The 14,635-nt window shown below is 38.7% G+C and overlaps 3 protein-coding genes across 3 annotated transcripts; 2 read left to right on the top strand and 1 right to left on the bottom strand.

The window, feature by feature from the left end:
• Window positions 1-30: 30 nt before the first annotated feature.
• LOC110842683 (venom carboxylesterase-6) lies at window positions 31-6,498 on the top strand. Its single transcript, XM_035848033.1, has 6 exons — window positions 31-1,194; window positions 1,328-1,381; window positions 2,411-2,601; window positions 2,956-3,145; window positions 5,294-5,849; window positions 5,939-6,498. Exons 1-6 carry the CDS (start codon window positions 1,101-1,103, stop codon window positions 6,204-6,206), a joined length of 1,353 nt encoding a protein of 450 aa, XP_035703926.1. The 5' UTR covers window positions 31-1,100; the 3' UTR covers window positions 6,207-6,498.
• Window positions 6,233-8,046, bottom strand: LOC110843793 (THO complex subunit 4). Its single transcript, XM_022089832.2, has 4 exons — window positions 7,702-8,046; window positions 7,203-7,352; window positions 6,972-7,119; window positions 6,233-6,857 (listed from the first exon to the last, which is right to left on the bottom strand). The coding sequence occupies exons 1-4, from the start codon at window positions 7,915-7,917 to the stop codon at window positions 6,583-6,585; spliced, it is 789 nt and encodes a 262-aa protein (XP_021945524.1). The 5' UTR covers window positions 7,918-8,046; the 3' UTR covers window positions 6,233-6,582.
• A 1,545-nt stretch (window positions 8,047-9,591) lies between these two features.
• Window positions 9,592-14,412, top strand: LOC110843158 (mucin-12). The gene is made up of 11 exons (XM_022089102.2): window positions 9,592-9,863; window positions 9,944-10,252; window positions 10,358-10,521; window positions 10,697-10,913; window positions 10,988-11,519; window positions 11,595-11,933; window positions 12,013-12,417; window positions 12,530-12,709; window positions 12,792-13,085; window positions 13,165-13,891; window positions 14,034-14,412. The coding sequence occupies exons 1-11, from the start codon at window positions 9,783-9,785 to the stop codon at window positions 14,041-14,043; spliced, it is 3,258 nt and encodes a 1,085-aa protein (XP_021944794.1). The 5' UTR covers window positions 9,592-9,782; the 3' UTR covers window positions 14,044-14,412.
• Window positions 14,413-14,635: the final 223 nt, after the last annotated feature.

Below are 14,635 nucleotides of genomic sequence, written 5' to 3'. Positions count from 1 at the left end.
AAATCTCACAGTGTGTGTATTATTACACTATCTGAGAAACAGATAAGTACATGAAATTTTTATGGTCAATGAAACAGAAGATATGAAAGGGGAAGGGTTTATTTTTTCTTGCGACATCGTAAACCAAACCACGCTTTGATATTCCGCACTCCCAGCTTTTACGACTAATATTGAGAAAACGGTATTTAATGGTCATGGTCATATCGGAAATTAAAGCTACCATCAAGATTGTAAATATGAATCGAAAACTAGGTTATGAATCAAAGTTATTACTTGTTACGTATTATCAAACAAATCTAACCGTGAACCAGTAAGAATTGAATGAAACCCCATTGTCAATACCATTTAATTACCTAATTATACCAATAATCATACCTCATTGTTTAATCAAAGTTAAATTTAAAGCTCGATGTCATGCAGAGGTGGTTGATGAAAATCGTGATAATGTCAAATATTATCAGTGTCCATACAGTTCAAACAACCTGCGCCTGATTTTGATGGGAATGCCAAATGGCATCGCACTCAAAATTCAAAACCATGTAAATCCTGAATATATTTATTGTCCCCAAAAATATAAGTGGTCTGGCATTTAATGCATCGGACTGGTTTAAATTGTCAATTTGAATTTGATACTCATGGAAATCGCTTATGTACTTACATACCTATTTATGGATGTTGGATGACTTTTTCGCACACCATGTCATGTCACAAAGTGCCAAATAAATACATACATAATTAAATTTAAAGCACAAAGTCCACAATCTGCCCCCAACATACACACACATGTCAAAGACACATGTCAAATTTGAGATGACAGAGATTTCAGCCATCACACATATAAAACAAAACTTGGGACATACTTTGCTTACAAGTATTTGCTTACTTATCTTTACTTACCGGGTCGTCCTTTGATTCGGATGTGACGTATGTACTCCAATCCTCTTTCCAGACTCGGAGTCTTGGGTATGTATGAACTAAAATTTAATGAATTTCCCCTTCAAACACGACAGCTAATTAAGTAAGTGGACTTGACAAAAACTTTTCAAACACCAAACCACGCAGGATTCTTATCAACGCAAGATGACGTAATTTCGGGCAACATGGGCCTTAAGGACCAAGTCGTAGCGTTGCAATGGGTAAAAAAGAATATCCATTCTTTTGGTGGAGACCCCTCACGCGTCACGATATTCGGAGGTGAATCAACTTTTTGATTAATTAATTCTATGATGAATAGTTTACCTTTAATAATTCAGAGAAATTCAATATTGTTGAATAATTCTTGAATTGAAAATATTGCACTATTGTTGTGTCCCATTTGTTGTTGCAGAGAGTGCTGGAGGGGCTTCGGTATCATATCACCTCCTATCGCCATTGTCTAAAAGTTGGTATTATATTTCATTACATTTTGCAATTTATTATTAAATTATTACTACTCGTTAAAATTATTCCCCCACATTCATTCATTCATTCATTCATACTTCATACGTACGTATCACACTCGAATTCGGAGATTCAATCATTAAAAATAAAAGTGCAGTCGTAAATATAAAGAAGAATAAATTGGGGCATTATTTATTATTATTATTTGTTCCTTATTCAAAGAGTGAGTTACGTAGGAAGGAATCGTCATTACGAAATGAACGATTCATTATAAATGTGCATCGCAATTTCTGAGAAGAAAATTATTGTATGGAGTAATAAAATACGGCATTTTTATTATTTTGTTCACTATTTTTATGTCTCAATGCCACCTCGTTTACTTGCTTACTTTGTTGCAATGTACGTACTGCGTGGGGGTAGGTGGACGCAGAAGTCCTGTTCTTGTTCTTCTTTGAAATGAACTAATTAGAAATGTGACACGGACGATCAAAAAAAAGTTTTTCTGTGTAGGTAACGACGTAAAAGGAAGTACATACATGCAAAAAAAAGAAAGCTTAATGGTTTCATCTTTCAATGCAGCCAACCGGACAAATTATGATGAAACGTCTATCGTAGACATCATTACGACATAGACGGAAGAAAGAAAGCAACCTTGTTACCGTCAACCGTTAGTTCATTCATGTGTTTCGAGAATAAAATGGGCTTGATGGCATGGCGTAACTCGAACACGGAAATTTTCTCTAAACTTTGTCCCAAATTTCAAAATTGAATAGCAGTCATCATCTTATACAATAGAGCTCTGTTCCATAACTGGCTCATGGCATGACATGACGTGAACATGACGTGAAGAGCATACATAAAGAGCATACATAAAGAGTAGTATTCTGTAAGTACCCAGTTGCACTTTCTCCCGTCCTGATTTACAATGCTTTAACTTTCACCACTCAAATTGCATTGTCTTTATACAACTTTGAGATACAAAATGCCTAGTAAAATGTAAGTGAATTTCTGTCTCCACCTTTCAAAAAAGGCTTGTTCATCGGAGCGATATCTCACAGTGGGACGGCCCTCTGCCCCTGGGCTTTTGTTCGAAATGCGAAAAGTGTAGCTTTAAAATTAGGACGTTTACTCAATTGTGGAACCAACAGCTCCCAAGAACTGGCAACTTGTCTCAAGAAAATTGATGCCAGGCAGCTGGTCACGTCTCAAGAGCAGTTGACCGTAAGTAAAATAAATGCATTTTGCTTTCTGTGTCCGTATTTATACTCATGGTGCGACCAACCAATTACGATTAGATGATACTCCGTAGTGCTGTTCAAGTTCAGTTCATGCTTTTCTATGGCTTGCTATCTCTTATTCTCTGGTCGGAGTGACTTTCACCTCGAACGAAGCCCACTTTCACCAACCAGCCAGCCAATACCACTTTGTTCACCACGTATAGAATTTTTTTCATCTCTTTTTTATCTCGTGAAGTGCAATGCATTCTAAAAGTACCGACCGAACACAAAAGTTTGGTTGTGGTCGTCCTTCTGGCTTTCTTCTTCTTCTCATTCTTCTCTTTTCAATTGTACACAGGTTTGGAACCGTGATCCATTTGCCATGTTTGCTCCATCGATGGAAGAAATAGGTGATGGTGGCGGCGACAACGGTGGTGAGATTTTTCTGGGGGAGACGCCATTCGATATATTGTGCCGAGGGGGACAGAACCCTGTGCCCTGGATTTTAGGCGTCTGCCGAGATGAAGGTCTCACTTTCCACGCGGCACGTAAGTTCCTCCTGAGGATAAAATTATTTCGACTTCCTTCCTCATTTCCTCATTCTCAAGCATGTCGGGTTTTCTCCAGGCTTTTCTAATTTATTATGGGAAATAAGGAAGATGATTAGAACTGCGCGTCTCTACGGCTTTGTTATTATATCCGAGTCTGTAATACAGTCTCTCTGCTATGGTTCATATGCATACTAAGGACAGAAAAGGTGTGCAATTAAGGACTCAATTTCATTCCATAATAGTGCTGACGTGACGTAAAATTTGCTTCGAGTAGAGATCAAAGTGAGAGAGGTATGAATGAGAATTGGACCATTTTACCATTCAACTTTTAATGTAACAACTGACTTAATGTCAAGGTTGATACGGAGCCAGAGTGCAAAAATAATTTATAACGTTCAACTTTTTAGTTTTGAACAGGGACGGTTAGGCATCAGTCTGAAAGTGATATTATATAATTGATGAGCAGCCTGGATTTCCAGAGTTTGGGAGAAAGTTACATATACGAATGTACATAGATACATACCTACAGAGGCAGGGAATAAATGCATATCTGTGATATATTTATGCCCCCTTTTACAGGGCGAAGTAGGTAAAATGGCGACAAACGAGGCGAATCATTGTCGGAAGAGAGAGAAAGCTTTCATTTTCATATTTTATATTCACTACCACTTCCAACAGTTGCGTACCTATGCATAATTCGGCATTTTCTGCTAAAAGTTCTACAATTGGAGGAGAGAGAGATCCAATTGTGCAATAAAATAATAAAGAGTTGATCCGTCGAAAAAATGTGGAAAAGTAGAATTACCCATCTTATTAGGGTGACTCGCAGTCTTCGTCTACCTACATATTTACCTAGTGCAATTGTAAATAAAACTTTTACCAGTAAATTGAAAAACTATCTCCTTACTTGTTTACTATGCATCAGGCATGTCACGTCATTCCGCTGAAGGCACATGGAGAGAAAATTGAGTCGTCGTCGTCGTCGTTCAGGCTAAAATGCAATAATGCTCTTCTTCTACAACCGTAGGCAGTTGCTGTCGGTAAGCGGTTTATGCTGACTTTCACTTTACAACTTTCTCCCTCCTCCTGAACGGAATATCTAATGCAGCCATTATTCTCATGACACAACAGCATCACACCCTTAAACTAGACCTTGGCTGAGGGAATAAAACTGTTTTTGGAGAAAATTATTGTCACTTTAAAATCCTTCAAAATAAAGCGTCGACACGTGGAGGGGACTGGAAAGCTGGTGGTGCAATTCGGTCCAATTTTCCAAATTAGTGAACCAACTCTCTCTCTCTCTCTGCATGGATTTCTCTTAATAAGAAGACAAAAGGGGAGGCATGGTCGTGGCTGGTGAATATAAAGTAAAGCGTAATTTTATTAGTGTGGAGAGAGAGAAAACATACAAATCAAACAAGGCGTGAACGGAACTTATTGGACTTTGCTATCCTTGAGAGAAAGTAGAAAATGGGACGAGATTCGGAGTTCTGTAGCTAATTTCATTTTAAGTAAGATGACAATCCCATATCGCACCCACCTCTGCGAACCTGAACGAACTTTAGTTTTGCACTAGAATAAGCCTCCAACTTTACTGCATTTAATTTACGGATGTGAATGTGAGGTGTGAAGCACTTGGTCGTGATAATAGCGAGTCACAAATGATGATCAAATCTGAGAGCAGATTGTGCATCGCAAAGTTTTGCACAATGTTACTTCCATTCACATGCAGAATTATTCAATTAGTTAATTAAACTCGTTTGGTTTGCGTCTAAATAGATGCAAATTCCACGAAATTATGCGAAAACAGAGTGCAGATAACTAGATTGAGTGCATTATGTAAATTCTCCCATTTCGTAAACAAGCAACATGCCGATAAGCATCACAACATAAAATGTTGTCCCTTTCTCTCTCTCTCTCTCGAGATAATCCTTGATTTGTTTGCCTTTACGAAAAAGAAGAAAGAAAGCTTACAACAACAGGTGTGCGTCAGTGAAAGCACGTCACAAAAATAACAAAACTCTTCAGAAACATGACCCGTTCAATTGATCCCGACATATTTACCCAGTGACATGACACGTGTACTTCTGTTTTTCTAAACCTTTGTCACAATAACATTCTGCTTGCTTACTTTATCTTACAAAGCGATCCTCTTTAACCGGAAGTTGGCCTATGAGTTGGACTCACATTGGTCCCGGATCGCACCTATTACCCTCCTTTACGAAGACACGGCCCGAAACCTGGCCTATGTCTCTAACAAAGTGAGAAAGTTTTACTTTGGATCATCCTCTCCGGAAATCCTATCCTCCTCTTCAAACTATAATGATAACACCACTACCGACCACCACGACGACGGCAGTACGGAATCAAACAATGGTAATACCAACAGCAAAGTCGAGTGGAGCCCAAGCCTGAGAAAGCTTACGGATTTGTATTCCGATCGATATTTTTTCCACTGTACGAGAAATGCAGGATTCCTTCACTCCAGAAAAGCGCCGACATTTCTTTATCGGTTTTCTTACCAGGGGAAAAACTCGATCATTGAAGCATTTGGAATTCCAAAGTTTGGCGTGGCACATGGGGACGATCTCCAATACATTTTTCCTCTATCACCACGATTTCCATTTCTACCTCGGGACACGGAACAGGGACAGTTTTCCCAGAGAGTCGTAAAGTTATGGGTCTCCTTTGTCAAGACGGGGTGAGTAATGATCATAAATGAAATGAGGTTGGATGAGGATGCTGGACTTGCAGTTCCATTTATTGTTATGATGTCATATTGATTTGTAGCCGACCTTCCACAAAGTTTTGGTCCACATCAGCACCAAGTAAGGGCGAAAAATGGAACCCGATTCAGAGCACAGGTTGTGGAACGACGAGTCGAGATCATCTAGGAGATAGTGAAAACTATGGAAAATGCTTCATGAATACGACCATGCCATGGTTAGACATTGACGAGAACGTGACCGTGGTGAATAATTTATACCATGAAAGGCTACAATTTTGGGATGCGCTACCACTACATGAATATGATGCAGAGCGAAGAAATAATAAATGATATGACATACAACGGATTTATGTAGATTGGTTTAAATAACAAATAACGTGATACCATTTTATTAATGGATTCATTTGTGTGTGTATGTATACAAGTATTATTATTATATAATAAGTAAATGAAAATTGTGAAAACCTTAGATTTTTTTTACGACAAAGTATAAGATAGATAGAGTTCATTTCTCGTTATTACAGAAGCCTAGCATTCTGTGGTCAAGACTGACTGACACATTGTAAACAGTATAATAATAATGTTAATAACGGTAACAATAGCTTTTGAAATAGCGTATTGATACTAAAAACAATTCGACTCTTTTTTACGCAAATTTTTCCAATTTACTAACAAATAAGAAGAGTAGATCATTTAATTTAGACATTTATCCCGATTTTGCCGTAATGTATGCATCCAGCTCAGCATCGAGTTCAGCTGCTGTTGGGGCTTTGGTTTTTCCACCACGTCCACCCCCTCTCGTCCCACCGCCGGCGCCTCGACCTCCTCGCCGACCTGCAATAGCTCCTCCACGTTTGACAGGGCTGTTCATTCGTCGAGGTTGACCGACTCTTCCTCCTTGAACTTGTCTCAAGTTTCGGGGACTTGTGGCGACCACTGTGACTTGGGCTGCATTCGCGTATGTGATGCTCATGGCGCGACCTGCGAGCCATTAGTAGTAGGTTATTTCAAATGTACTTAATTGACAACTTAATGAACTAAACGTGATGAAAGAAATCATACTGAATATGACGAAAGTAAAGTTAAGCTACGCACCATCCAAGGGAACCCCATTATATTGATTAATGGCATTTTGGGCATCGTTTCTGCGTTCGAATACAACGTCTGCTTTGCCCATGGACCTCCCACTTCTGTCGTAGTGTACTGATGCATATCGGATAGGTCCAATTTCTCCAAACAGTTCCTACACACAACATATAAGGAATTATTTTACGGACAAGTCACAGCACAAACTACAATTAGTTTTAGGTTAAATTTCGAACTTACAATGATATCTGCATCTGAAACTCCATAATGAAGATTACTGACAGTGATTTTTGATCCTCCCCCAGATATTCCTCCCGCTGTCGTTAATGCCACACGTGCACCTCCTGCTCCCTGAAATTTGTCGTGTACCCACATCCCCTCAGCGGCACCCTGAAACATAATTAATATTAATTAGATACAACTCTTAATTTTGTCATTATCTACACAAGTATCGCGAGTGCAATTAATTGAATTATTATTTTACTTCACATCAAATGTGAATACTGAATTATTCTTCGCGTTCAAACACTTCAAGACTTAACGTACAAAAGAACAAATTACACAATTTCTTGAATTGAGATCACAAATTCTAAATGACTATACACTCAAACGGTTAAACCCCTAATAACTGACAATTTAATTACAAAGAAAACCTATTTCCTGTTGCATTATTCATCATTTACAAAAACGTTTCTTTCCAACTTCTATTCACTTATCATTTACTCTATTTTTCACTCACCCTTCCAACTCTTCCACCACCGCCTCGACCTCCACCACGCCCACCTCCGAGCGACCTTCTAAGTCCTCCTCTGACCCCTCCAGCCCCGCCGGTAACTCTACCCCCACGACCTCCACTCATTCGGCCTCTTCCTGCCCCGCGAGCTCCGCCACGTTTCCTCATGGCAGGGGTGGTTTTGATAATGTCGTCCAAACTGAGTTCCATCTTGGTGGCCATATTATTAACAATTAAATCTGTAATTAGCCCTTCACCTTTGACCGAAAAGGATAAAAACAGAGGAGCGAGCGAGGCGATACAAGTTCACTGAGCGAGTGAGTAAGAGCGAAGGTAGAGGAGGGCAAATACGACGCTCACTCAAACACAACCGCCACCGGCTCGGCTCAGCACCGCCAGCACCACCTGCACGCTTTCTACGCACAACACCAACGTTAAATTGAGACGGGGGCAAGTTGAGATTTTGAGACGAAAATCTGTATCAATTTACCTCACAAGTTATTAATTTAGCTGTAAAATCTGGAGGAAAATTTCTTCAGGAAATTAGTTTATAATTATGTTTACGAACTCTGTTGGGTGTGCGTGGATGCTGAAAACTACTACTCGTGTGATTGTTCTAGCTAATTATTTTCTGCAGTTAGAAGGGTTTGTTTCACTGTGTTAGTTTAGTTAGGTTGAATTAAATAAGGAGAGAAAGTTAGCAGTTATTGAGTTTGGTGGAGTCAAGTGAAAGTAGGTTAAGAATTAAGAACAAGGGACACGGAAGTGAAACGGAGTAATGTAAGTAACGTGAGGTGTTTGTGTGTTGAGTGCTGCGTAATGGTGATTTCTCAGATTGCCTCGTTATGTTCGTTCGGTTCAGTTTATCGTTACCAGTCTTGAGATGCCCACATAGCTCTGTTTTGTAAGGTATAAGCTTGTGTTTCGTAACTTGTTTTGGGGAAATTGATGCGTTTTGACTTACATCAACATGTGGTTTTGACTAAAAATATTACTATATAATGAAATTTTGTTATTGCGACGTCAATTTGGTGGCTCTAATCTCTTTGGTACATACCTAAACTACGTCGTACATATTTAGTACATATCAAGTAATCTTATAATCATTTATATAGATGAATATAATCAAATGAGAAATTTTGATGCTTCGAAATCATCCGCAATTATTAAATGATATTATAATTTCACTTGGCTAATCCTACGTACAATAAGGCGGCTTCGATCATGGGAGTTGTTCCAAATACACGAGGATTAGAATAATTTTATGCCAATTTACAAAAATATTGTAAGGGATGGAATGAAGATCTCGGTAGAAGTTTTCCCGACCCACCAACATCGGCCTTTTCCTAGGCCAACTAACATTGCGAGGGGGTGAAGTACAGATTTGGTTGAAATTTTAAAATTATGTGGTCCAAGTCGATACAACCAACTTTTCTTGAGACAGTTTGTGCGAGAGTTAGGATTAGTCAAAATATTTGAGGTCAATGTCGAAAAATGGGCGATTTATCCCTGTGAAGGGAATGGGAGTGGGGTTTGCTTCCTCCGCTTGATAAGAATCGCCACATCTCAACTTTGACCTAAAATATTTTGACTAATTCCAATCATCGCTGCCTCAAGGAACATGTTGGTTGCATTGACTTGGACATCATAATTCCAAAATTTCAACCAAATCAGTGGGTTGCACTTCACACCATCGCATTGTAAATGTAGGTAATTAATATTTTACGAATGTATTAAAAATACATTATAGTATTTGTGTTTAATAAACCCACAATTATTTATTCGAAGAAAACTGAATCTCAATATCGCAAATTGGGATATTGAGAAAATTGAGATTCCCAATCGTTGCGTTGCAGGTTGCAATATGTCGTCGCTCTTCGCCCCAAACTTTGTATCTTTGTGTGGGAGAGGGGTTGTCAACAGTCAACTTCAGCAGTTCCTTTTCCACTCGTTTTTTTCATTTTAATTTTAAGAAATTAAATAAAACAATTTTACAAAGATGGAATAATAGTTCTTGTCTGACACCCACCGTTTTTTTAATTTAATTAAGGTTTCAGTTAAGTTTGTACTTTAATCTGAATAATAAAATGGAGTTTGTCGTGCAAGAGGCAGCCCAGAAAGTTTTGGATTGCGAATTGCAAAAAGCACGTCAACTTCGACAAAAGCAGGTAAATAAAAATATATAATACAACTCTTGGATTTAAAAATGTATACGAAAGAATTTGTTTTATAATTTGTAATTGTGTAGGTTCGTCAACAAGCCAGCCAATGGTCGGAGGACAGGAGGAGACTATTCCAAGAGGAAAAAATTAGGCAAAAGCAGGACATGGCGAAACAAATAACTGAACAGGTACAGGAATATGCCAAAAGTCGGATTGAGCACCTGCTAACGGCGCACGACCTAGCCGTGGCCGAAGTGGGAGCGGCACATCGAGCGGCTGCTCATCTGCGCCAGGTTGAGGCGGATCGGAGAGAACGATGTCAAGAGCTTGAGGCTGCTGCCGACGAAAGAGGAAATGCTGCCATAAGGGAAGCGCTTAAAGCTCAAAAGAAAAAAGTATGTTTGGACTCAAACTTTGAAATTATATATACTGATCATTGGTTATTACTTCAACTTGATATTCTGCTTTAATATTAATACTTAATACGCTTTTTATGATAGGAGGAAATGCGGAGCGAATCGTTACATAGAAGGGAACAAGTAAGGAAAGAGGAAGACAGGAAGGCCAAAGAAATGTTGGAGAAATCAAGGTCTAAATTGAATACTCGTGGTGCTACCACCGTATCAGGGGATCGACTACCATTGTCCAATGTGGCCAATACTGTGTAAAGTTTATTTTCAATTACTCATACTCATTGTATATTGTATCAAAATTTACACATATTTGCACAGGAATTAGTGACTAATTATTTAGTCATTATTTAATAGTCATTATTTAATAGTCATTATTTATTTAATTATTTAATAATTTGAACTACATTTATTTTCCCAAATCCGTAGAACGACTCGTTCATCATCAATGAAGGATCAAAGTGCCGCGAATCGCCTTAAGTATCCTGGAAAAGTTCAGCAGACTCCGTCCAAGCCAAAATTCCTTACGAAACCAAAAAAACATGGCTATGGTCCAACGACGCCATCAAGAACCAAAAGTGTTCCCTCGAAGCATGCAAATATTACCCCGGCTGGGAGTGCGTTTGATCGAACTGCAAAAAATAGGGTTTGTAGATTTTTCATAATTTATTTGTTTTGGTTTTCATTTTGAACTCCTTATTCATGGATATAATTTTACAGAGCAAAGCATCAAATCGTACAAAGGGGATGCTACGTTATACCAGCACCGGTACGGTTGTCCCCACTTCGTCCACTTCTCTAACTAAGCAATCAACGACTCCATCATCAACAAAGCCATCAACCTCCGGTCCTGGGAAACAGAAGGTTCCTGCCTCCCCGAGTGTGGCAACTCGTAATGGAACAAGTACGGTCCGGTACTTTGATACAAGGATGCCAAGACCTGAGACGAATTACACAGCTCCAACAGGACTTGCAGTTAGAGAACATGATCACCACGGAAGACATTCCCCAGATGCTTGGAATAAGGCAGAAGCCATAACTAAGCTTTCCATGAAGGAAGTTGAGGAGAGGGCAAAACATCAAGAGGATTTATTGCGCAGAACTGAGGAAAGGGGCAAAGTTGCTCGAAAAAAGGCACATTTGGAGAAAAAATTAATCAATTTGAAGAGCGAGCTATTGAGTGGAGAAGGAGCAGATGCAGAAACTGCTTTAGGGACGGGACGACAAATTTCATTATTAGACTTGGAAGATGGTGAGGGGAGAACAACATTATGCAACAAGCATTATTTTATTTTAGAATATATATTGTTTATTTATTATATTTCAGACGCACCTCATCCACGCTTCGGCGACCACGAAATGATGAGTGGAAGTGATGCTGGATCTAAACACGAATCTTTAGATAGATCTCATGGTACTCTCAAAAAGTTCAAGGTGAACGACAAGGCCTCGGGATTTGGTGTTGATCTAACAAGATCTAAAGCTCGTAGTAAAGGAACTACTAAGACCAAGCCCAAACCAAAAGAAGAACTCGAAAATGACGAGTTGCGATCCGAGAAGATTGCATCAGAGATTGTAGACAGACTAGAATCTGATATTGAAAAGCTGAAAAAGCAAATGAAAATATTGGTTCATGATCACGGCGGTGTCATTTCAGAATCAAGTCGTAAGTATCATGGTATTTTTATTTTATTATTATCTGTATATTTTTGCATAAAGCTTATGTACGAGCTTCTTCCTCTCAGGAATTGACGCTATTGATTCATCGAGCCACAAGCAAGCCAGTAAACCCAAGTCTCCTCGTCATGCATCCCCTCATGGTCGGTCTCCTAGCCCAAAGATGCCAGGCACTGGCAGTGGTAAGAAGAGTGATCAGTCCAAACCTAATCAGGTTTTCAAAATGGATACCGGCTCTGACACATCATCATTAACACCCGAGCCAAAGTTCAACACGGCTCAGCAAGCACGTAAGAAAGAGGACGATATCATTGGTCTCAAAACGCCAGTAGCTTCTGGTCAAAGAAGGATAATTGTGCCAAAAAAATCACGAAGCAAGGATAAGACATTCAAGAAGAGAGAAGAACGACTTGTTTTCAGTCCATCGCACGAGTCTATTATTGTAGCAAGTGACGAAGAGAAGGGGGTTTCAGGTATGTATGTTGCTCCTACTGCTTTAATTGTTCCTACTAATAAATAGCATACAATATTTTGACACAGATTAATTGGTAGTTATTATTAATTTTTCATGTGTTGTAAAAATAGAGTCAACTCCAATTTCATCTGCAGACAAGTTGATCACTATTCGAAGCGCAAAGCATATGAGTAACAAATCTGACGTTTTGGAAATGAGTAGTATCAACACGACAACATCGGCTTCCATTACTCCTGATGGTTCTCCTGAGCTTCCAATAAATAAAAAGCATGTGAAAATTGCGCCTTCAGGTAAATCAACAAAAAAAATTAGTAAAACTTAGTAAATTTTTTGTTTTCCAACATGCCAGTTATATCGAATTTTACGTAATAGGTGACAAGTCTGTTGGTCATGGGCCAGATGGACCTTACACGTCTACGCCGGAGGGAAATCTAGTCCTAAAAAAACCAAGCTCTCGAAGTGTCGCTGTGGCCGTCAGTAAAAAGGATTTGATGCTACATCACATTGTTTCCGGATTTTTGACCAGACGAATGGAATCAATTGAACTTATGCCTGTGTCCTCATCCTCGTCTTCCGATCTCCATGTCGATTCAAGTCTGATTACTCGTTCTCCTTCCTCTACGGGAGCTTCAACTTCGTTCCACTCCCCATTTGGTACTAGTGCAAGTGAGTTTTGGCTTACCTAGCATCTATATAAATGTTATTTTATCGTACCATAATGGTGTTTATTTTTCTTAATGTGCAGGCTCGGCTCACACCTCGACTGAAAATAAATCTACGACCTCGCATTCATCTGTCTATAGAACTCGCACATATGAAAATCTTCTCAGGTCTCGGACACTTGTCACAGCAACATCAACGACAACAGACACAGATGCGGAACATGATGTTAGCTTAACAAAGGCAGTCAAAAGAATTCCTGTTCATAAGAATGATAAAGCAGTGGCAACTTCCACAACAGAAAATAGGGGGAAGGGTTCTATAACGTCTGGGTCCACCTTAGCGGAAGCCACAGTGCGAACAATTATTGAATCCACTTCCGGATCATCCTATTCTACCAATCAAGGTACAACTACTGACACCACCACCAATACCAGCAATGGAGCAGTAGAAAATACTCCGAAAAGTCATCATGACCTCGCTTTAACAACCACGTCGAGTAATTCTGAAAACTCGACCCTTCATAATATCAATCTCGTACATGAATCCACCGGACCTACAAATACCGACAACACTACTGGTGGTTCTACGTCAGAACCTACACTCTCGTCTCAAAAAACCACTTCTTTAGAAAGTAGGGAAATAAAACGAGCAGCTTTTCGCAACTTGGTAGGGGATATGATCGACTACGAGGACTTTCTCTCCCCAATATGTCCCCACAAAACACAAGAACAACCAGATATCCTTGCTACTATTTTTGAGAAATTACAGGAAGATTTTATTGGATTAATGCCAATTGAGCGACCACCGTGGTGAGTTTAATACTTGTTTAATATTTGTTTAATTCAAATTAAGTATTTTTTTTACAATACTATATCCTCCGACAATTAGTTTACAAAATAACTTACAAGTCGAGGAATATGATAATTAGTAGTCTTTGTCGTTTGATCACAGGTTTGTCTAAATAGAATCAGGTCAATTAAGGCAAGGGAAAAATTATCATTAACAAGGTCGTATCACGTATTAATTAATCCATATTTTTCTTTATTATTTTCTGCGGAGGTGAAAATGTGAAATCTTTTATATTTTTTATATTATGTCAACCTATATAATATATGATATTCAATGAGTGGTAAAAAGGTCGCGAGCGCATGATTCTAAAAAAATCCGATGAAATGTTAATTTATCAAAAAATGATTTATACAGTGCAATAATATCTAATAATGTTTACAAAATTTTATGTGAGACTGCAGTAACTGTATATATGCAAAAAACGCTATGCTATGCATATGCTAAAATAATGATAATAAAAGAGATTTATTGAAATTGAAAATAAATGCATGTTACATTTCGGTTTGGACGAAAGAAAAAGTTCATATAAGAGTAAGTTAGAAGTTCAGTCACGTATCCATTTCTCCTGTTCTTAATGGATTGTAAATCCACACATTACCTTTTTATGCTCAAATAAAAAATATAAGTAAAAGGCATCACATCAAGTTGTTGGTTTGGAAGGAAAACGTAAATGGGCTGAGAAAACCTCTGTTCCGACACTATCA

This window comes from Folsomia candida, unplaced genomic scaffold (assembly GCF_002217175.1).
Source record: "Folsomia candida strain VU population unplaced genomic scaffold, ASM221717v1 Fcan01_Sc002, whole genome shotgun sequence".
In the NCBI taxonomy this organism is placed as follows: domain Eukaryota; kingdom Metazoa; phylum Arthropoda; class Collembola; order Entomobryomorpha; family Isotomidae; genus Folsomia; species Folsomia candida.
This window is presented reverse-complemented; position numbering and strand designations above follow the sequence as displayed.

Coding starts and splice junctions, on each gene's coding strand:
- LOC110842683 (XM_035848033.1), top strand. CDS start 1,101: ATGGGCCTTAAGGACCAAGTCGTAGCGTTGCAATGGGTAAAAAAGAAT. Junction 1,195..1,327: donor ACGCGTCACGATATTCGGAG/GTGAATCAACTT, acceptor TTGTTGTTGCAG/AGAGTGCTGGAGGGGCTTCG. Junction 3,146..5,293: donor TCTCACTTTCCACGCGGCAC/GTAAGTTCCTCC, acceptor TATCTTACAAAG/CGATCCTCTTTAACCGGAAG.
- LOC110843793 (XM_022089832.2), bottom strand. CDS start 7,917: ATGGCCACCAAGATGGAACTCAGTTTGGACGACATTATCAAAACCACC. Junction 7,120..7,202: donor TTTCAGATGCAGATATCATT/GTAAGTTCGAAA, acceptor TGTTGTGTGTAG/GAACTGTTTGGAGAAATTGG. Junction 6,858..6,971: donor TAATGGGGTTCCCTTGGATG/GTGCGTAGCTTA, acceptor AATGGCTCGCAG/GTCGCGCCATGAGCATCACA.
- LOC110843158 (XM_022089102.2), top strand. CDS start 9,783: ATGGAGTTTGTCGTGCAAGAGGCAGCCCAGAAAGTTTTGGATTGCGAA. Junction 11,934..12,012: donor TGTCATTTCAGAATCAAGTC/GTAAGTATCATG, acceptor TCTTCCTCTCAG/GAATTGACGCTATTGATTCA. Junction 12,418..12,529: donor CGAAGAGAAGGGGGTTTCAG/GTATGTATGTTG, acceptor TTGTAAAAATAG/AGTCAACTCCAATTTCATCT.